The sequence below is a fragment of the Plasmodium reichenowi genome, chromosome 12 (assembly GCF_001601855.1).
Source record: "Plasmodium reichenowi strain SY57 chromosome 12, whole genome shotgun sequence".
Taxonomy (NCBI): Eukaryota; Apicomplexa; class Aconoidasida; order Haemosporida; family Plasmodiidae; genus Plasmodium; species Plasmodium reichenowi.
Window position 1 is genome coordinate 305,709 of NC_033657.1, and position 25,000 is coordinate 330,708.

The 25,000-nt window shown below is 19.2% G+C and overlaps 5 protein-coding genes across 5 annotated transcripts in view; 4 read left to right on the plus strand and 1 right to left on the minus strand.

Annotated features, from left to right (window-relative positions):
- Nucleotides 1–713, plus strand: part of PRSY57_1207400 (hypothetical protein) — a gene marked incomplete at both ends in the record, with an annotated part of 14,537 nt that extends 13,824 nt beyond the window's left edge. Inside the window, 2 exons of the mRNA XM_012908504.2 lie at nucleotides 230–386; nucleotides 573–713. Of these exons, the coding sequence (XP_012763958.2) occupies nucleotides 230–386; nucleotides 573–713 (298 nt within the window). The remainder of the gene's footprint in view (nucleotides 1–229; nucleotides 387–572) is intronic.
- A 727-nt stretch (nucleotides 714–1,440) lies between these two features.
- Nucleotides 1,441–12,459, plus strand: PRSY57_1207500 (cysteine repeat modular protein 3; the record flags this gene model as incomplete). Its single annotated transcript, XM_012908505.2, has 3 exons — nucleotides 1,441–1,703; nucleotides 1,929–2,032; nucleotides 2,171–12,459. 3 exons carry the CDS (start codon nucleotides 1,441–1,443, stop codon nucleotides 12,457–12,459), a joined length of 10,656 nt encoding a protein of 3,551 aa, XP_012763959.2.
- Nucleotides 12,460–13,527: 1,068 nt separating this feature from the next.
- On the plus strand, nucleotides 13,528–14,115 carry PRSY57_1207600 (mitochondrial ACP precursor, putative; the record flags this gene model as incomplete). The annotated part of the gene is made up of 2 exons (XM_012908506.1): nucleotides 13,528–13,893; nucleotides 14,008–14,115. 2 exons carry the CDS (start codon nucleotides 13,528–13,530, stop codon nucleotides 14,113–14,115), a joined length of 474 nt encoding a protein of 157 aa, XP_012763960.1.
- Nucleotides 14,116–15,886: 1,771 nt separating this feature from the next.
- PRSY57_1207700 (amino acid transporter, putative) lies at nucleotides 15,887–20,653 on the plus strand (the record flags this gene model as incomplete). Its single annotated transcript, XM_012908507.2, has 1 exon — nucleotides 15,887–20,653. One exon carries the CDS (start codon nucleotides 15,887–15,889, stop codon nucleotides 20,651–20,653), a length of 4,767 nt encoding a protein of 1,588 aa, XP_012763961.2.
- Nucleotides 20,654–20,960: 307 nt separating this feature from the next.
- PRSY57_1207800 (hypothetical protein) overlaps nucleotides 20,961–25,000 on the minus strand; it is a gene marked incomplete at both ends in the record, with an annotated part of 5,358 nt that continues 1,318 nt past the window's right edge. The window contains one exon of the mRNA XM_012908508.2: nucleotides 20,961–25,000. This exon is cut by the window's right edge and continues 1,318 nt beyond it. Within this exon, the coding sequence (XP_012763962.2) occupies nucleotides 20,961–25,000 (4,040 nt within the window).

A 25,000-nucleotide genomic window follows, 5' to 3' on the forward strand; every position in this document is an offset into this window, starting at 1 on the left:
AAAAAAAAAAAAAAAAAAAAAAAAAAAAAAAAAAAAAAAAAAAAAAAAAAAATATATATATATATATATATATATTTATATATATGTATTTTTGTGTGTGTGTTAATATTTATTATGTATAAGGAATTTATTTTTATTTTTTTATATTAAAAAAAAATAATAAATAGGAAAACAAGCATTTAATTTATATATATATATATATATATATTTTTTTTTTTTCATTTTATAGAGATTTTGTCTTAAATGAAAATATATTTAATGAAACGGACACATACAAAAAATTTTTGTACTTGTCAAGTTTTGCTTGGTATATAATATCTTTATTGGAAAAAAAATTAGAACATAACCAAGATGTATTTAATAAAGCTTTCATTCAAACAAGACAGGTAAAATATAAAATATATGTATATTTTAATTTTTCTGTATATTTTTTTCTTATTTCATAATTCTTTATAATAAAAAGCTCATAAAGGATCAAGACGCATGCACTATAAATTTGACATAATAATATATATATATTTATTTATTTATATTTATTTCTATATAATTATTATTTTTTTAAACTTTTATAGAGCATCAATCGAATAAGATTTCTAAGGAAAAAGAAGAAAAAATTGATGGCTGTTGCAAATCCGAAAGTTTTTATATTGAATAAAATGAAAAGAAGAAAAAAAAAACAATTACAAAAGAAACAAAGAAAAATCTTGTTGTAGAATAAGTCTAAATAAATATATATATATATATATAATATGTGATTATATTTATTTGTTGTATTATTATTAATTTGTTTTACATTTTTTAACATTTTAAAGAAATACACATTTGTAGTTTCTCATTTAACTTTCTGTTATTTTATTATTATTTTTTTTCCTTTTTTACATTTTTTTTAATTTATATATTTTATATAAAAAAAAAAAATCAAAATATACGAAAAACAAAGAACTTTTTAATATATTTTAAATAAAATTTTCTGTAATAATTTATTTTTGTGTATTAAAAAGTAGAGCACTTATTATGTCGTTGATATGTATATATGAATATATCAATAAAATATAAATTATATGAAATTATTATTAAAAAAATGAGAAAGAAACTATAATATATATAATATTTTGTGTTTATATATATTACACATAAGTATAATTATTAAATTATTATAATATATATATATATATATATATATATATATATATATATATATATATATACATATATATATTTTTTTTATTATGTAATAGTCTTTTCACAATATTTTTAATATTTCTATTGTTTGATATATTTATAAATATACATCATATTGTAAAGATTCCCCCCTCCCCCAAAAAAAAAATATGTAGTTTTCTTCTACTATAATGAGGAAAGTATATAAATATATATATTTAAATATAAATAAATAAATATATAGATGTTTTCAAAAAGCTTCCTTATAGGTCAAAAAAAATGAAGAAAATGTATTTAAGCATTTGTCTTATGATAATTGTAATCTTCAAAATTTTTAAGAAAAAGCAACGTATAATGGATAAACATTTTTATGACAGAAACGTTTATAAAAAGCATAACCATGGTTTTACATGTAACCTTTTTTTAATTTTATATATTCCTTATAAGAGAAGTTTATGTTATGATACCTTATTCAATCATAAGATAGAAGAAAGTACGTTTCCTTCCAAAATAAATGTGACTTATAATTTAAGGTACCATCTGTAAAAAAAAAAAAAGAAAAAAGAAAAAAATATTAATAATACAAAAAGAATAAATATATATATATATATATATATATATATATATCTTTATATATATATTTTATTTTCTTATTCCTTCAGATATTATATATTGGACATTATTAATCCCAATATTATAAAAGTTAATATATTTATAAATTATTTAATCTTATTATACAAAATTAATAAGAACGAAATTTATGCAAGATGCCCTTTCTTTTCATCAAATAATAATATAACAAAAATTATAAATAACACAATCAGTAGAATAAAGATATATAATAATTTCCCCTTTTCAGTAACAGGTACAACTTTCTTTATTCAGACAAATAATATTAATAAATCGATAATATACCATAAATTAGAAAATATTATTATGAACTTAATAAATATATTTTACAGTTATAAAAAATTTGTATTTTATAAAATATCAAAGAATGTATTCATAAGAAAAAGTATAATAATAAAATATCCAAACAAACGATATCTTAGTGAACGCAAATATATAGAACAAAAGCAAAAAAAAAACCTCAAAAAATTAAAACATGATGAAATGAAAAAAGTAGGAGAAAGGAAAAAAGAGAAAAAAAAAGTAAGGTATTCTTCATATAATAAATCATATCTAAATGATGCAGAAAACAGATTTGATAATTTACATTCAGCAAAATATATTTCCAAAAATAGAATTATTAAATATAAAATAAATAAAATTAAAAAGATAGAAGAAAACGTATTTAAAAAAATAAATACTAAAAAGCATCATATTAATAAAAATAAAAATATTAAGTTAGAAACATCTAGTAAAAAAGAGTCGAAAATTAATATTAATAATAATATAATACACAAAAATAAGGAGAGACATTTGATGAATAATATAAATTTTGTGCAAAATCCTGTGACAAATGACTACATAATATATAAACAAGAATTTATTAGAAGTGTGAACACATTAACATCTTTAAAACTTTATGGTATGGATTTAAATTATTTAGAATACCATATGTTAACTATATATGATTCAACTGATGAATGTAACGGAACGAAATTGGCAGAAATAAATATTCTTGAAAAATACGATTCTTATATGATCACTGATTCTTTTAAAATAAAGAAAGTTGGTCTTTTCCTTATTTGTATTACTTTAAGTTCTACAGAATATGTAGGTGTATTAAAAGTTCAAAATAATTTGATTGATGACTTTGATAGTATAATAAATAATAATAATATATCAACATTTAATTGTTCAACAGATGCAAAATCTATATTAATTTATTCTAAAGAACGAATTATAAATATAAATACTATTAATAATGAAGAAATGAAACCTGAAGAATTTATTAACCTTTCCAAATATTCTGAATATTTACAAGGTGATATTTCTCTTCTTGCTTGTTGTGCTAATAGCAATGGATATGTTGTGGTATTAGATAAAGATGTTATATTTGTTTTATTTAATAAAATATTAAAAGAAATTATTATTCACTTTTTAAAAAATCCTATAGCTATATATTTATATAATCATACAATATATATAACTGATGCAGAACGGAAAAATATTTTCCGTTATGTGTCTAAATATATTTTAAAAAAAACATCGAACAAATTGACACCTATATGGAATTATTATACATATATGAAACTCCAAGAAGAAAACGGGGTAGATCTAGGTAAGAATATGGAAGGAACAAATGAATTAATATCAAATATATTAAAAACTAATAAATTATTAGAAAAAGCGGATACTATAAAACGTATGGATGAATTTAATAATGGAGAAAGTTATCTTATAAGAAATACTCAATTATTAAGTAGTCTAAGAAATTTTCCAAAAATAAATAAATATCCTATAAGTCTATTAAATGAAAGTTTTACATTAAATTATCCTTCAGGTATTGTGGTGGTTAATGATACAATATATTTTGTTGATACAGGATTACATGTATTATTTTCTTATTCTTTACAAAAAGAAATTATAACAGAAATGTTTGGTTATGTAAATCATGCAGTGAAAAGTGAGAACGGATTAAATAAACCATATTCATTATCATTATTTTCTACAAATAATGGTAATACGAATTTATTATTTTTAAGTGAATTAACAAGTTCACGTATTTTAATATTTGAAATAAATAATTCTATTAAATTATATTTAACTTATAATAACATTAATTTTGATATTATCACATCTATTGTAACTACTTCTTATTTTTTAATTATATGTGGTTTAAAACAAAATATGGATATTTATAAAAGTTATATAACATTTATTAAAATAGAAGAATTGTCAGATATAGATATACAATATAATGAATATGATACAACATTATATTATGGAAAAAATTTTTCTTTAGATCCTTTAATAAAAAGTTCAAATATTAACGAATTTAAAATGGAACAAATAGATAAATTTACAAATAAAAAAATTAACACAGGATTAACAATTCATAAAGATACAGGAATTATTAGTGGCAAAATAAATATATCTGCTGAATTTCATATTAATATATTTGTAAAAGATTATTTTAAAAAAAAAACTTTAACCTTTGTAAACTTTGTTTCACTTTGTCCAAAAGGATTTAATATTCAAAATAATAAATGTATACCATGTCCTATCGGATTATATTATTCAAATAGTAAAAATATAAATCAATGTATACCTTGTGAAAATTATAGAAAAAATTCCACAACGTTATATAATTCTACTAAATCAAAATCAAAATGTTTATGTAAACCTGGTTATTTTCTAAAAGACAAACAGTGTGTTAAATGTGTTCCTGGATTTTATAAAGATCAAATAGGAAATTTCAAATGTCAGGGAACATGTGAAAATACAAAAATGAGTATAGAAGTAGGAGCAACAAATTATGAAGAATTAAAATGTACATGTAAAGATGGTTATTTTACAGGAAAAAAGAAAAAAGAATGTATACCTTGTCCTTTTGGAAATTATTGTATATATAATCCTAATGTAAAATATAAAGCAGATATTATGCGTTGTAAAAATAATAAATTAACTTTACACAGAGGTTCCAAATCACCTAATGATTGTTTATGTTCTCAAGGTTATTATCATGATTATAAAATAGATGAATGTGAATTATGTAATTATGATCAATATAAATCACATATTAGTAATGATCCATGTACACCATTTATATCTAAATCGTTAGTTAATCAAGAATATCTAATCAATGAACCTTATTTTCAATATACAAATATATATATTAAACAAACAAGTAATATTATTTTTGCTCCTAAAAAAGGTTCTAAAATGTTCCACGAAGCTACTTTATGTGAAACAGGATATTCATATAGCATGAATAAATCTATATGTTCTATATGTAGATATAATAATTATTGTTTAGGTTTAGATCATTCAAGTATTATATGTCCTAAAAATTCTATAACTATCAAATTAAAAAGTGTTAGTGCTCTAGATTGTTTGTGTATAAAAGGATATGGAAGAATCATAATTAATACTAACCAATCATTTACAATATCCTGTATACCATGTCCATACAATACATTTCAACCTCATCATTCATATGGAAAATGTATTCCTTGTCCCCCTCATACATTTACTAAAATTACAGGAGCCACATCAATAAATGAATGTATACCCAAAATGGGATATTATAATCTATCATTCGAATACATATATGACTATTCAAAACAACAAATGTTGAACACTATTCCACATTTTATTCAATACTATCATTACTTTTTAAAGAATCAATATGAACATTTTGTCAAAGGAAAGAATAATCAAAAGAAAATGAATATGAATAAGAATAATAAAAAATATATATATACAACTCATAAACGAATTGTCATAAATAACAAAAGCAACAAACATAAAAATGTTCCACGTTACATTAATGTAGAGGAGAAAGAAAATATATATAAAGATAAATATAACATACCCCAAATTACTAATAATATACATAGTTTGAAAAGTCCATACAATAATATATTTCACACAAATTATCTAAAAAATATTTTTATATTTATGGATTTATTCAAAATGTATAAATATATATATAATCAAAAGAGTAAACGACAAAGAGAAACAATAATTTATGGTCATCATAATTTATCATTTGTTCATATAAAGAATGAAAAGGATTTTTCATATGATGAAAAAACAAGCAAGTATAATATCACAATGGAAAATAATAACAATAATAATAATAATAATAATAATAATAATAATATTTATAGTAATAATAATTTAAATTTTGTGACACAAATGTATGAGAAAAATAAGGAATATACAAAACTACTATCAACAAAAGAACGTAATATATCTCAATCAACATCTTTTCTAAATAATAAAATTATTTACGATGATTATAGGAACCTAATATTCAATACACCGGACACATATAATCATAATGTATCTAAAAATATTAATATAATATCACATGATATTAGTGATATATTAAAAATTATAAAAGCAAGAGAAGAAAATTATTTTATTAATAAGAATAAGGACATAAAATATACATGCTATGAAAATGAAGAAAATAAAACATCTAAAAAAAGAAATCATTTTATGTATGTATATACCATACCTGAAATTGATGTAATGAGCTGTTTAAATGCTTGTATATCTAACCTATATTGTACAGGTATCGAAATGAATACAACAGACGATAAAGGGAAAACAAATTTATTTTTTATATTATACAGAAGTTATGGTAAAAAGTTTATTTATTTCTATAAATGCAGTTTATATTTTTATGAAGATTTAACATCGTATTATGAAAAAGAAAATCTTAAAGTAATAAAAAATGTGGAACAATATAACAATACAGACAATAAAATAATTAGTTGTGTTATTCAAAAAAACCCTATACTTCATTTATGGAAAATTTATTCCTTTCAAAAATGTCCACATAATTATTATTGCGAACAAGAATCTTTAAAAAAAAAAAAATGTCCACCAAATTCAATAAAAACAATATATGATGGAACAATAAATGATTGCTTATGTCTACCTGGTTATTACTTAAAAGCAAAAAATACACAAACATGTGCCCCATGTGAAAAAGGAAGTTACAAAAATACAATATCTAACGATTCATGTATAAAATGCCCTATTAATTTTACTACATTATTTGAGACATCCAATTCTGTTTATGACTGTGTTTGTAGAAAAGGATATTATTTTTCATGGAATACAAATATGGATACAAATGATATAGAAAAAAAAAATATATATAATAATAATAATAATATTAATTCTATATACAGGAATAAAAATGAAATTAAATTGATAAAAGAATTAGAAGAAGAATATCCATTTAACATAGAAAAGAAAAGAAAAGAAAAACTGAAATTTATATTACATAAAAAATTGAATAATAGATATAGAGAAAATATTCATAAAAAACAGATATCCCTAAAACGAAAAGTTAAATTTCTTAATGAAAAAACAAAAATAAATAATCATTTGAATTTTTTACATGTGAATGAAATTTTAAACATTTCTTTTTTTAATGATCATCAAAATTATATATATAAGAATAAAAATAAACAAGAAAATGATACAAATAAAGAAATGAATTCGGTATCTAAGCAAACATCTTTACATTCAAATAATATTTCTAATAAATATATGAGAAATAATTTTTTACAAGTAAATGAAAAATTGTACATTAATAATTCCAATAATAATTACAATGAATATATACACAAGGCTCAATGTACCAAATGTCCTAGAAAAATGTTTTGTCCAGGTTATTGGTTAAAAAACTATGAAAATGAGATACACCATCCTCCTATATATTGCCCGAAAGGCTCTCTAATACTTGGTACAACGATAGAATCAACAGATATTCATAAATGTATATGTAGGAAGGGTTATAGTATAAATTTATCCATAAAACCAAAGAGAAAGAAAAATGTAAATGGTAATAGTAATGATAATGGTAATAATAATAATGGTAATAGTACCATTTTCAATAATAACCATAACATGTGTGTTATGTGCAAAGAGGGATATTATAAAGATGTTATAGATAATTCTGTATGTGCCGGATTATGCATAGAATTTTCTACATCTTTTAAAGGATCCATTAGTAAAAAACAATGTTTTTGTACTGTTGGAAAATATATGATTCAAGATGAAAAAGATGAAAATAAATGTATTAACTGTTCGAAAGGATCAATATGTATTGGTGGTTTTAAATTTAAATCATTAAGGGAATTAATAAAAAATCGACATTATATAAATTTAAACATCTATGATCATTCTATACCTTTACCAAAAAAAGGATATTTCGCTACCTTCCAAATTAACCATGAAGATTTTAAATGGAAACCATTAAATTCATTACATATAGAAATTAATAACTATGAAAAAGGGAATATAATAATTACTGACAAAATTATACGTTATTTGTTTCATAAAAAATTGCATCTTATAAATATAAGCGAAAAAAATAAATATGATCAATCTGATGAAGGAATATATATAAAGAAGAACTTAAATAACAATTCTTTTATCCATAATAATAATAATAATAATAATAATATAAAATCTATTGTAGAAGGGAGTAAAAATTTAAGAGATAGAACAATGGCAAATATTCCTAATGAACCTATATTAGTAAATGAAAAATTAGAACCAATAATATATAAAAATAATTTTTTAATGGTAGATAGAATACCTGATTTTCATTTATGTCCAATTAGTAATAGATGTATGGGTACTTCATCTAATTTATGTTTTAAAGGTTCAGAAGGATATTTATGTAATAATTGTTCAAATAGTTATGATGTTATTCATTTTCGATCACAATGTATTAAATGTAGAAAGAAAAAAACAGAAATGATAAATTTATTAATACATAAATTTTTGTTTTATATAATTATATTTTTTATAATGTATTTAAATTATTATTGTTATATAAAAAAGAATTATTTATTTATTAGTATATTAAAAATATGGTATCTCTTTATTATATGTTTTATACCATATAGTTTTATTATTGAACCTATAGAAAATCATCTCAAAAATTACCAATCATATTTCCAATTATATATAATATTACCAATGAGATTTATAGCACCTTATTTTAAATTGAATTGTTTCTTTAATAATTCATATAACGAAATAAACAATAATATAACAGATAATAAGGTACATATATATATATACATATGGTATATACAAAGATTTCTTAAAATAGCTGAACCAATATTTGATTGTATTCTTTTTACCTTGATTTTTTTCATAATATATGTTTTATATATTTCGTGGAATAATGAAAGAATACAAATAGCTCAAAGTGTTATAAAAAAGCAAATTGAAAATATACAAAATAATTCGTATGGAAAACATATATATGACTTTTATCATTATTATTATCAGAATAATGTAATTAATATAATAAAAAATACAAATAATAATTGTAATGTTAAAAATTGGAGTCAATCTTATTATGTTCATGATTATTTATCAAAAACAAAAAAAAACAAAAAAAAAAAACTATCCAAATGGAGTCTCAAACAAACAAAAAAGAAGTTAATCCAAAGATGGAAACATAAAATAAGCAGATCATTTAAACATAAAAAGGAAAATTCTGAAAATTATTATTATTTCGAAAATAAAGAGAATAATAGTTTATGTAGTGAATCAACCAAACATGACAATACTATAAATAATAATTATACTAATTCGTGTGTTGAGGACAAGTTTATATATACGAAAAAAAAGACAACATATAATAATACAAACGAATCAGGTGATGATGAAAATATATATAATGTTAAAGAGAAATTATTAAAAAAAGATATAACAAATAATTTTGGATATGAACATATTGAAAAAGAGAAATATTGGACAAGTATTTGTTTATCAAATATATATAATATTAGAGCGCTAGGTTTATTTCGTTATATACATCCTTATAATATAAATATATGGGATAAAATGAAACGTATGTTATCTGATTTGTCATGTGTATATATTATAATATTATATATTTATTTCCCTTTCATAATAATAAATTTATTAGAACTTGTATGGTGTCAACCTATTCAATATAAAGAAAATCCTTCTTTATTAATTTTATATCATATGCCATCACAAGTATGTGATCTTCAAAATAAATTATTTTTATCAGGAGTTTTATATTCATTTTTTTTTTTAATTATATATATCATATTATTTTCTATTTATATTTATGATACATCAAAAAGCATCAAAGCCATTGGATCCTATTCAAATAATTTAAAAAGTTACTTTTTATTTAATGGACATAATTATCAAAATAGATGTTGGGAAATTATAAATATTATCAAAGTATCATTTATTATTATTCCTTTTATATGTCAATTATATACTAAAAGAAATGTGAATTCAAAATATTTTATATGTTGTTGTATAGTACTTGTATTGATTACAGAAGTTGCATGTATTTTATTTTATTCTCCTTATGATAAAAGATCAGATAATTTATTACAAAAATTAAGTCTCACATCTTCTTTTTTTATTTTAATTTCCTATTTGACGGTACAAGTAGGATTCTTTTTTGATGTTACAATCTTAAATATTATTCCGATTTTTTTATTTTTCTATTTTCATGTATATGTTATAAAACAAATTATCTTGGATTTTGCAATTTATAAGAACATCTTAAAAAGGAAAGATAATCATATATTCTTTGATAAAAAAAAGAAATCTAATGATATGTTGAATGACTATAATTTTTTATTTTTTTTTGACAAAATAGAGATAGATAACAAAGATTCAAACACACCGAAAGGAATCGATACAACCGTGCAATATGATAAAAAGGAAATTAAAAATAAGGATAATATAAATAATATTAATCAAAATAAAATAAATGATGTAAATAACAAAAGAAAAAAAAAAAAAAAGGACGAAACAACAAAAAGTCTTTATAATGAAGAATGTAATTTGTTAAATTTTGTTTTAAGTTCAAATAATATTCCTTCTTATTCAATATATTTTGATGATAAGGAAGAAGAAATATACCTATTCCAGAATAATAACACAAGAGGATATGAATATAAAAAGAAAATTATTAACAAAATGAAATATAATAATGATATAAAAATAGAGCAAACAAAAAGAATCAGTTTAGATCTACTACATTCAGATATACTTTATTATAACATAAGGAAGGGAACTATTAATAGTGATATATCAAATATTAATACATATAATAATATAAAAATGAAAAAGCAAGAAAATAATTATTATCATGAAAATGATTGTAATAATAATATTATAAATAGTAATGATTATAATAATGTTTGTGTACAAAAAAGAATATCAAATAAATTAGAACATTTTATTAGAATTGAAAGAGAATATGATAAAGAAAAATATTATATAAAAAATAATGAAAAAAATAATTCAGAAGATGATATGTTTTTCTTAAATATTACACATTTTATAAATTGTTTTATTGATGCAATAAATATTTTATATATAAATCAATCATATGATAAAATAACAGTTGAGTGGTTAAGTTTTATAACAAGATTTTCCATATGTTTTATACACTGGATGAAAAATCATGATGAAAATTTAATTAACTTTCTACCATTAAATGATAAACAATTTGAATTAAAAAAAAGAAATATTCTTTTCTATTCTTTATTTACATCTTATACAGAAATATATAATCTTTATCATTCTATCAATAATAGCATTTCTCTTGCACGCTGTAAAAAACGGGTTATTAATTCAAAAAATGTAAGTAAACCATATAAACACATAAAAAAAATCAAAAAGAAACAAGGTGATCTTCATGGTATAAATAATTTAAACGATACAAAAGATATAGGTGACAAATATTATAGAAATTATAGGAGAAATAACTACTACAATGGCAATATCAAAAATGAACATTTAAATAATAACCATATAGATAATAATCATATATATAATAATGATATAGATAATAATAATATATATAATAATGATATAGATAATAACCATATATATAATAATGATATAGATAATAATCATATATATAATAATGATATAGATAATAACCATATATATAATAATGATATAGATAATAACCATATATATAATAATAATATATATAATAACCATATAGATAATAATCATATATATAATAATGATATAGATAATAACCATATAGATAATCATAAAAAGGACAAACCTTTTATTATTACATCAGCTTGTTCTCCCTCTCCATGCTTCAATATTTCAGACGATCAATTTTTTAGATGTGAGAATGATATAATTAAGCTATTATTCGATGAAACTTTATTTAATAATTTAACAATTACACTAATGGAATTTTATTTTGCAATTTATATAATACAATTTATTGAGAGTAAAAAGTTATCAATATTAATTAATTTATTCTGTGAAAAAAAAAAATTCTTAAGTAAAGAGAGGCAATTTTTAAAAATACTCATGTCAAGAAAACATATCATACAAAAAATTATAGATAAAAATAATTTATCCACACATATGAATGAATATATCGAATATAATTATTATTTAGAATATAATAAAAAACTCAAAAAGAAAAGAGAAAAATTACTAAATCTAATTATAAACAAAAAAGAACAAATTCGAAAACTTAAAAGCATAAAAAATTTGCAACTTATGGAAGAAAATATGGTACAAGGAAAAAATAATATAAATACACATTTTGTTAAAACATTAAAGAAGTTATTAGAACATCAACCATCACACGAATCACAAAATAACATAAAATAAAAAAAATAAAAAAAAAAATATTATATATATATATATATATATTTTATAAAAAGAAACAATTGTATGGTTCTTACCATGAAAATATGTTTATTTGTATATATTTTTTTCTTTTATTTTTTTGAAATATTTTTTCTAATGACCTAAAATCATATTATATATATATATATATATATATATATATATATATGTGTGATATATTACATGTTATAATTTTTTAATATTGAAATTAATAAAGTTATTTTCTTGTGAAAAATTAAGAAAATAAAGGGTTAATTTGGTATTTCACTTTTTTCCACATTTTAATATAATTATTTATAATAAATATATATTTATAAAAATTTCTCTTAATAATTTAAATTGTTATATGGTAAATTTCATAAATTTTTACTTTTTATATATAAAAAAAAATTGAAATAAAAAATTAAGTATTATAAAATCCATACATATTTGTGTATGTATGTATGTATTTATTTATTATGTATACAATTTATGCAATATTAAAGTATAACAATATTATGAAAAAATAATAGCAAAAAAAACAAAAGAAAAAGGTTCATAAAATTAATCAATTATTCATATATATATATATATATATATATATAGATGTATTATAATATTAGTAATATAAGTATAAATATATAAAAATTGTGTAAGTTGTGAGAAAATATATATATATATATATATTTTTTTTTATTTATTTATATGTACCATTATGATTTCCTTATTATTTTCTAATTCAAATGGTTAGTATTGCTTATAATATATTTTTTAAACAAATAATATACATAATATATATATATATTTATATATATATGTATATTATTTGTTTATCCAATTTATGTATGTGTTTATAAATAAACTATAAAATAAATCCTTTTTTGAACATAAAAATAAAAAAAATTATAAATATAATAAAATTGTATACAAATACATTAAAACACAAAAAAAAAAAAAAAAAAAAAAAAAAACACAGTTAATAAATTATATTATAAAAATATTTAATACCGTTGTAGTCCATATTTATGTAAAATTATGCTTTTCCTTCTTTAAAAAAAAAAAAAAAAAAAAATGAGAAGAAATATTATTCAAAAAATTCTGTTCAATAATAAAAATATAACACTATGTAATACGTATAAAAGAGGATTTATTCAAGTTCTCTTAAAACATGGTATGAATAGTAATGGCATACAAAATGGATTCTACAATAATAAATATATATTGAGCGCTCAAAAAAATAATGCCTTTTTTTCAACTGAAAAAAGTCAAGATCTTAGTTCTTTAAGTAAAGAACAAATAGAAGAAAAAATCTTAACGGTTCTAAAAAAATATTTACCCCCTGATGTTGAAATAAAATATGATGAAGAATTAGAAAAATATAAGACCAAGGATAATCGAGCCTGGGATTTCCTTGATACCGTTGAATTCTTAATAGATGTAAAAATATAATATATATATATAATATATATTTATTTATTTATTTGCACATATATAAATATAATTTATTTAATATATTTATATTATTTATTTTACTTTTATTTTTTTTTTTAGATTGAATCCGAATTTAATATAACAATACCAGACGAAACAGCTGACAATATTAAAACAGTACAAGAAGTTATAGATTATATAATTCAATTAAATATAAAAAAAACATAAATATTGTAGAATTATATTAAAATAAAATCGATATATATATATATATATATATAGACCATTTTTTAAAATGTATTTCTTATAATTAACATTTCAATATAAGAGAATATTATATATATATAAATATATATATATATATATTCATTTGCATTTTTTTCTTTTCAATAATACATATTTGTGTTGATATGTTATAAAAATATATAAAAAAATCAGACACACACACGTAAACACATACACATAGGATATAAGTTTTTTAATTTTTTTATTATAATAAATAAACTATTATACAAACTCCTTTTTTGTCCTTATAAAATTTTTATTATATTAATTTTAACATTATTTATTATATTATCCTTTTTCCTTTTTTTTTTTTTTTTTTTTTTTTTTGGAATGGATTATATGAATGTTTTTCAAAAGTTAAAAATATAGAAGCATCACAATTTTGGTGATTTTTAAGAATATTTTTGATAGGTTAAAATAAGAAAAATATATTTTATCCTAATTAAAAGTATACATTTTAATATATAACAAAAATGTGTATATATATTATCTTGTTTTTCATAAATATATATATATATATATATATATATATATTTTATATGGTATTGTTAAAATTTTTACACATATACAATCTTATATAATGTTAAATATAAAAATATATTATTAATCTGCTTTAATTTAATATATATTTGTATTATGTGTATGTATAAGTTATATCATTACTACTTTTCAAGATCTCATTTATATTATAAATATAAAATAGAACAAATATTGCAAGGATTTTATTTTATTTAATTTATTTTTTTTATGATATCCCATTAAAAAGTAGTCATAACAACTAAGCATAAAGTTATACAATACAAAATTTATTTTATTATATCTCATTCTTTTTAATGTAATCATCACAAAGCACTAAATTATATTGTCAAAAAGGCATGTGTTACATTTGTATTAGAGAATAATTTTGTTATGACATAATATATTTATATATATATATATATATTTATATGTATGTGTGTTTTACTTTTTTATTACATTACATTTTATTTGTTTAAGTATTATCCATGTCATTGAATAATTTCCTTTTTTTCCTAATTAAGCATAAGAACCATATGAAATATATATATATATTATTTATATATATATCATAAATTTGTTTGAAACATAAAATAAATTATTTTTATTTTTAATGTTCCGACATATACTTTAAATATTTTCCCTTCATAAAAAAAAAAAATAATAAATAAATAAAATAAAAGCACACAAAATGTAAATAATTATATAAGTTTAAAAAAATTAATTCGTATTACACCCTTAAATATTTCATTCTAGAAAAATTTAGTGTAAAATAAAATATATTAATATATATATATATATATATATATATTGTTTTTTTTTCTTATTGTCAAAATGTAATTATATAAAATATTATAAAACTTATATTTTTTTTTTTTTTGTAATAAAGAACATTATGTTAACACATAATAAAATAAATTAATATATATGTTCATATTATATTTTATTTGTTCGAATAAACATTTGACGAGAGAAAATATTAAAGAAATACAAATAAATGTATACACTCCTTGAATCAATTAGAATAAGACATAACCAAAAAGATACAAAAAAAAAAAAAATTAAATAAATAAAATAATAAATAAATATATAATAAATAAATAAATATACATATATATATATATATATATATATATATATTTTTGATCCTCTTTGAATACTTTTAAGAGATCTATTAATTCAGCTTAAAATAACAGGAATGAGTATATGCATATCAACTCAAATTGAACCGAATGATGAAACGTATACTAATCATTCCATATTAGATATGTACGAGAAAAGGAAAGAAGAACGAAATAGTGATATGATAAAAGATAATACAAGTAGTTCATATGACAAAGAATATATAGAAAAGATAAAAAGATTAAAGAAACAAAAATATTTTGGTAATAAAACAATAGGGAAATTTTCTAGTTATATTTATTTAATTAATCAAATATTTGGATCTGGTATAGTATCCATTCCTTATGTATTTAAAAATTCAGGATGGTTACCAAGTTTGGTAGCAAATATATTTATATGTATTTTAACAATATTTAATTCTTTATTATTTTTAAGAACTATGACAATGATACCTAATAATATACATTTTAATAAAAGGTATGAATATATATCTACTGTATGTTATTTTTTAGGAAAGAAGAATATATATTTTTGGCTAGTCCAGATATGTTTTTATGCAAGCATATTATGTAGTAATATAATATCCATAGTTATTGTATCTCTTGCAGTAGATCATTTAATAATAAATATGTTTGGTTATACAATCGGTTTTGTTATATATCCAAATATCGAAATGAAATATTTTACAAATATAAATGAATTATATTATACAAAAAATTATATATTATGTATAACTATAGGATATATTATTAATGCAATAGTATCTATATATTTTTCTCAATCAAATTTAGAAGATAATATGAAAGTACAATTTTTATCTTTTTTTTTTTTAATGACTACTATACTTCAAATGATATATTTAAGTATTCTTAAAATATATGAATATAATACAATTAATAGAAATTTTCATTTATTAACAAATAATAATTCTATTAACAAATATACAGATATTAAATATCCAACAATTTTTGGAAATTATAATTTTAAACAACTTATTTCATCATATATATCATCTTATTCAACTATTACCGTTATCCCATGTTGGGCAAATGAAATGAAATCTGATGTAAAAATAATAAAAACCGTATGGTTATGTAATATTTTTTGTTGTATTATTTATTATATATTTGGTTATGTATTATGTACGGCTTATCCAAATATAAATAATGATAACATATTAAATGACATATTACAAACACCCTTTTTAAATATATATATGAAAATATCTATATATATATTTGATATATTAACTATAGCTCCTGGAATATATGTATATTGTATAGCTACCAGATATAATTTAATAAATAGTAATATTTGTTCAGAAAAAACTGCATTCCTTTTTGGTACCATATTCCCATTTTTTATATCCTGTTTTTTCAATTCAAGATATATATTTGAGAATATTTTTACATGGTCAAGTTTGATTTTTTCTTATGCTTGTAATTTTATTACACCATCTATTATATATTTGATAGCTTGCAAAAATATTCCTTTTTCCGAAAAAAACCCTCTAAAATATATTCACGTATTGTATGACCCCAAGGAATATATGAATAGGAAAAATTTGTGTCAAGAGGGACAAAATAAAAACAAAAGGATGTGTATTCAGAAAGATACTGAACAAAAGGAAAATGCATTAATATCTACAATGTATGAAGGAAAATATAATGATAAATTGGAACATAATAATAATAATAATAATTTTTTATCAATTCAAGGAGCAGCAATAAATAAAATTAATGATTCTAGAGAAGAGAAAATCAAATATGTAGATTCGGAGAGGAATCATTTCAGGGTTCCCATAAAAACAAACTTTCAATCTAAAGTAGGAAATAATATGGAAAACAAAAAAAGCGACATTTCAATAGAAAATAAAACACTTCAACCAAAAAAAAAAAAGAGCGTTAACTTAAATACGGACAATCTTATTATAAGAATGAATGAGGAAGATATGGAAGAAAATCAACATGTTCAATATGAGAAAGATCACCATGAAAAATATGATAATGAAAAAAATAAGGAAAACACATATAATGATCAAACGAATTACAAGCATTGTGAAAAAGATAACATAAATATTATTGATGACAACAATGTAGGAAAAATAAAACATAATGTAAAAAATATAAAAAAAACAAAACAAAAAAAAGATATGTTTGAATACAGAAAATATAATTCTCTTTTTAATACAAAAAAAAAAAATGTATCTTACAATTCACAAAAAAAAAATGAGTCAAATTCTTATAATATTAGAAGATCAAGGAAACATAAAACAGTCATGGGATTTGAAAAAAAAAAGAGAAAAAATAAACATGAAATGAACATAATACATGATGGGTATAACAAATATCAAGATTCAGATAGTCATAGTGATAATATTAATGATGATGATGATGAAGATATTTTACACGATAAAATTATTGCAGATTTGTCAAGAGATATATATAATGACATAAAAATAATTCAAAAAAATTATGAACGAGATGAATATTTAATTAAATGTTCTGACATCTTCGATTCATTTCTAAATCTCAAATTGATCATGGAAACAGAAAAGAATAATAATACAAACATGGGAAATAATTATGATATGGAAAGTATTTATAATATGGGAAATAATTATGATATGGAAAGTATTTATAATATGGGAAATAATTATAATATGGGAAATAATTATAATATGGGAAATAATTATAATATGGGAAATAATTATAATATGGGAAATAATTATAATATGGGAAATAATTATAATATGGGAAATAATTATAATATGAAAAATAATTATAATATGAAAAATAATTATAGTATTAATAGTCATCATAACATACATTACATGAGTAATATAAAAAAGCAACATAATAGTGTCGAATATTCTAATATATCTAATACTTTACATGTTACTCCCAAACATGAAATGAAACCAAGTCCGTTTTTTTCATATCCATGTTATAAATCCATAGATCATTCAAATAATTTATATATATATAATTCATATGATATAAAGTTTAACAAAATGAATAAGCAAGAAAAAAATAAAAATCTTGGTTCTGATAATGGAAATGATAAAAATATATTATTATATTCAAATGTAAATGATGACGAAAAGGAGTATATATTATTCGATAAGAGAAAAATATCGGAAAATATCATACAACATGAGAAAGAAGATCATAATGATAATGAAAATAATAAATTATATATTGAACAAACAAATAATAGAATAGGAACATCAAATAATAATTATATTGATAAAAAATATATAGAAAAAAAAAAAAATGAACTTAATGATTTAATAAATAATCAGAATAAATACAAACATCAATTTAATAATATAGAAAAAGAGTTTGATATTCTCATTAGTGGAATAAATAATAAACAAAATTTAACATGGGCATTTGATGGAAATAAAAAAGAAAATAATATTGGAAACAAAAAAAATCTTTTTTTTGTAAATAATAAAAATATAAATGTATCTAATGTAATATGCACTTTTAATTTAAATAATACGTATAGAAAGTCAACAAGTTTTGGTTACTTTTATAATTCAAATTGTAAACCATATGTTAAGGAGGGAAATGTAATCAACAAATTATATAATATATTAAATAGGATGAATACATATGGTTCTTCACCCTTAAATTGTATATCGGATGATGTTATTATTCCAACACAAAAGTGCAGGAAACAAAATACAGATATTTATTATTATATTAACGATAATGAAAGAAACAAAAAAGGAAAACATATGTATAATAATATATTATCTGATGATACAGAGGATGAACTATTTAATGTTTATTTATCCAATGATATAGATATAAATGAAGACAACGATAAAATATCTGCAATATGTGATGATAAAAAAGGGTATCCCGATTTTACAAAGGATGATAATAATAATAATAATAAATATGATAGTAATAAATATGATAGTAATAAATATGATAGTAATAAATATGATAATAATAATAATAATAATAATAATAATAACAAAGATGATCATATTTTTCATAAGAAGGATTACCATGCTAGATTCACCAATCATATAAAAAACAATCAGAAGGAAGATGAAAATAATAAGGAAGAAATAATAAAAGTAAAAAGTAATCATCATAATAATAATTTAGAACAAAAAAGTACTATTCAGTCTCAAGATAAATTATTATACTCTTTAAATTCATATAATAAAAGAAGTAAAGTATATAAAGATATAAATACATTAAGTGTGCCTGACAATGTTTATAATGTCATACCACAACTTAATAAAAGGAAAGGAACAAACAATTATGACGAAGACATTAATAATATATATAATTATTATAAATATAATTTCCTTTTATGTTTTAATGAAAATATTAAAAATAATAAAGAGTATTTAAAAAATTACAACCATATTAGAAATACAAATATATACTATAATAATATTATTCATAATAATAATCAAAGTACAATAAATAAAAAAAATATACATAAAAATGATAAAATTAAAACAGATATAAATATAACATCCGAAAATGATATTATGAAAAAAAATAAAAAATTTAAATCACTTTATATAAATACATTTTCTAATGATGATAAAAAAGAACCACTAATTAATCATAATAAAAATGATATAGAAGAATTACCAACTATTAAACTTATATGTTCAGAAAAACCAATATATGGATATGAAGATGCTTATCAAATTGATGATTATGTTAACGGGCAAATAAATGAAAATATTATACATGTATACCCTTTTATATATTTAAGAATTAAACATGTAAAAATAACTCAGATGCTTTTGGGAATTACTATTATGTTATTGTTTATAGCCATCCTTTATGATTTTATATATTAAATAATATATATATAGAGAGATATGTATATATGTATGTACATACATATTTATATATTTACGTATTTATTTAATTAATTATATATATTATATGTGTCAAATGATATGTGTTATATAATATTCCATTTTTAAAAGTAATATAAAAACATAGTGGAACAAACCAAAATGTACCAAAAAAAAAAAAAAAAAAAAAAAAAAAAAAAAAAAAAAAAAAAAAAAAAATTTGGAATATATAGATGGATACATATATATATATATATATATATATATATATATATATATATATATATATATATATATATCCCGATATTTAATATTGAAAAAAATAATTAAAGAATGCTATGTCATTTAATTTGAGGACATTCCTCATTTCAAAATAGGTTTGTATAGATACTGCCTGATTTCCAATAAAATTTAATACATATTTTTTTTGTTTTGTTCCGTCTTTTAAATATTTTAAATAAGAGGGAAACAAGAGAGCAATAAATTTAGGTGTAATAAATGTTTCTGTAAATAAAATAATTTCATTAATATGTTTTTTTCTATTCTCATTATTTGTACATGTTGGGGTAAAATTATCAATTATTTCATTTACTTTATTCGAATATAAGGCTGTCTTAAAATTATTAGATTCGATTTTATTTATAAATATTTTATTATCATATTCATTATTAGTAGTATTATCACATTCGTTTTTTTCTTTTATTTCTTCATATTTTGGTATGTTACATTCATTTATATATTGACCATTCCAATAATTTATAATTAGTAATATATAGGACGGGAAAATACTTGAAAATAATTCATGATTAGCTCTTAAAAGAAAACAATATTTGGAAATAATATTTTCAAAATCGTTTATACATTCATTTGTTAATTTTCTTATAACGATCATAATATATCTATCATATAATTCTTTTCTTAGTATACTACAATGATGATAATATTTATACATTGGATTGGTTTTAAAGGAAAAAAATATATTTTTCAAATGTTTACTTTGTGGTTGTATGGATGTGTGATTATTTATTCTTATTGTTTTATCCATACTAGATAATGATGTATAATAATAATTATTATTATTATTAATATTATTATTATTATTATTATAACTATTAATATTATTATTATTATTATTACTATTAATATTATTATTATTATTATTATTATTATTACTATTAATATTATTATTATTATTATTATTACTATTAATATTATTAATATTGTTATTATTTTTATCAATACTTATAATAGTATTCATATTTTTTACCACAGTTTCAACTCTTTCCTTATAATAATTCTCTTCATTGTTCATTTCATTTCTTTGTAAGTCATTTATATTCACATTAATTTTATTAGTTTCAGATATATGATTTCCATATAAGACACCCTTAGGTAGGTTACTATTACATATCATAAAATACATATAGGTTAACATAAAATGATCATTTATAAATCTAGAAACATCACCATTTTGATTTTCATATGATTTTCTCATTAATAAATTCGTACAATTTAAACCACAAAAAGAATACTCAATTATACTTAGATTGGTAAATAATTTTGCAATATCGGATAGATTGTTATAAAAATACAAATAATTTTCTTTTAATAAAGATAGGATTTGAAACTTTTCAAAAATGTTCATCATATCTGATTGATTATTTAATTCTTTTAAAAGTATTTGAAAGTTTTCATAAGAGTTTATATTTTTATTATTGTGAATAATTTTATCATTATTATAATTTCTATTACTAATATATATATTTTGTCCATCATGAATATGATCAATATCATATTGTTTTTTAAAACTACTAACATCATTTTTTTCTTCTTTATTATTTTCAATTAACAAGTTTGCATCTTTCATTTTATTATTAACAAAAGGATTTTTTTTGTCCTCATGATTTATTATTTTATGATTTAAATTATCTTTTGAAAATATATTTATAATATTATCCTTCTTATAATTCTCTTCAATTTTAATATGCTCATAATCTATGTGATTTGAAAAATATTCATCCTTTGTGTATGTATGAAAATTCAAATAAAATAAAGGAGATATATCATCCCTTGAAGTATAATTTGAAGGTATATTATTATATAATACACTTTTAACAAAATGAAAAATATCGTTCTGGTATGTATTAGAAATATTGTTTAATTCATTTATATTCATCTGACTTACGTTTGGTATTCTGCTTAATAAATCTAAAGCATTAAAACATGATCTTATATCTCCATTACAATTATGAGCATAATTTTTAATAACATCTTTTATATTTTTATTTGAATGTATCATTTTACAATAATATCTCTCTATTAATATTTTTTCAAAATATGCAGGATGAATCTTTTTTAATTTCACAAAATGCACATAAGGAGAATTATTAATATCAAAACCTAATAAAGAATTTACACTTTTTATTTGATCATAAGAATTTATTAAAAAGATCATAGGATTTATTTTAAAACATTCTAAGTTATCTTTTCCAAGCATATAAAAATTAGTATTACATTCCATGTTGGTCTTACACATGACATTATTATTATTATTATTATTATTATTATTGTTATTGTTGTTGTTGTTGTTGTTGTTGTTGTTGTTGTTGTTGTTGTTGTTGCTGTTGTTGTTGGTGGTGGTGGTGGTGCCATTTTGATTGGTTGTATATATTTTGTGTGTTTCATTTTTTTCTTTTATATGATTCATATCCCCATTTTTATATTTTATTATTTTTTCTTTACAATAATTTATACGATTCAATATAAATTGCATTGTAAATATACAATTGTTTCTAAATGCTTCTGAATATTCCAACTCCGATATTGGAAGCTCATCAATAATAATAGCTCTAGTATTTATAAAATGATTATGATAAAAAATTCGCTCCTTTTCTCTTTTATTCTTTTCTTTTATATCTATATCCATTACTTTTTTATATAAACTACTTTTCATAATTATATCCATAACATTTTCGTTGCTATTATTTGATAATATCCAAAACAGAAAATCTAACATTTCATTTTGTATATCTATAATATCAACAAAATTGTTAATTAATTGGTTTTTTATATATATTTCATTATGTAATGATTTTATTATATCATTATATAATGTATTACTTTGTATTAAATTATTTATTATGTTGTTATTTAATTTATATATTTCATAACCATATTTTATTAATTTATTATTTACTTTAGTAGACACATTTAAAGATTCTTTTATCATTATAATTGAGTTTTCAAAAGAACAAGTAATATTTATTTTTGTTATATTTTTATTTTCTTTTGTATATTTATCATTGTCTGTAACACTATCTTTACCACTTTTTTTTTCTTCGAATTCCTTTATATTATTTATATCATCATAAATTATATTCTCATAATTTAGTTCTTCATTATTCTTTTTCAACATGATGGATGTTAGTTTATCCAATAAGTTCTTTCCAAATATATAATCATTTTTAAAGTTTTTTTTTTTTTTTATTAAATTATTTGTCATAATCAAATTGTTTATTACATCCATTTTTATATGATTAACAATATTCATATTAATGATTATAATATCCTTTATATTTATTATTAACAACATATGTATAATTATAACTTCTTTAATAATATTTTTCAGATTAAAATTATTAATAAAATTTATATTATAATTATTAATCATCAAAAGTTGTATTAAAATATTTTCATTATCAAATGAAGAAAAATCTTTTTCCTTGTTCTCTTTTACAATTATATCATGAATATCTTTTGGTAGAATCATAAAATGTGGAAAATTTATTTTCCCTTTTTTAATTTCTATATAATTTATATTATTTATGTCATTCATACTTTTATTCAAATTATGGATAATATTTAGATAATGCTCATTAAAATTTCTTTTCAAATTGTTTGTCACACATAATTCTTTAATAACTTTCTTTGATTTATTTATTTCTATAAAATGTTCTATGTATTTATTTAATGTATGATTTGTTAATATATTATTTATATATGATTCTGTCTCATAAATAGTCGATTTGACAGAATTATTATCGAAACATGTACTGTCATCACTTCCTGTACATGTACTACTATCTCTACAATTATATTTATTTTTATTCATATATTTATTTCTAATATAAAAATCATTAATATTTTCTTCATTTATCATAGGAATTGTAATACTTGTAGAATTTTCCTTTTCAACATACATAATATTATTACTTTCGATATATTTTTCAAGTTCTTTATTAATATTTTTTCTTTCAATATAATCCTTCATTTCTTCTATTAAAGTCGCTCTGATATCCCACTCTTCATTTAATTCTACTTTTAATTTATTATATAAATCAAGATTTT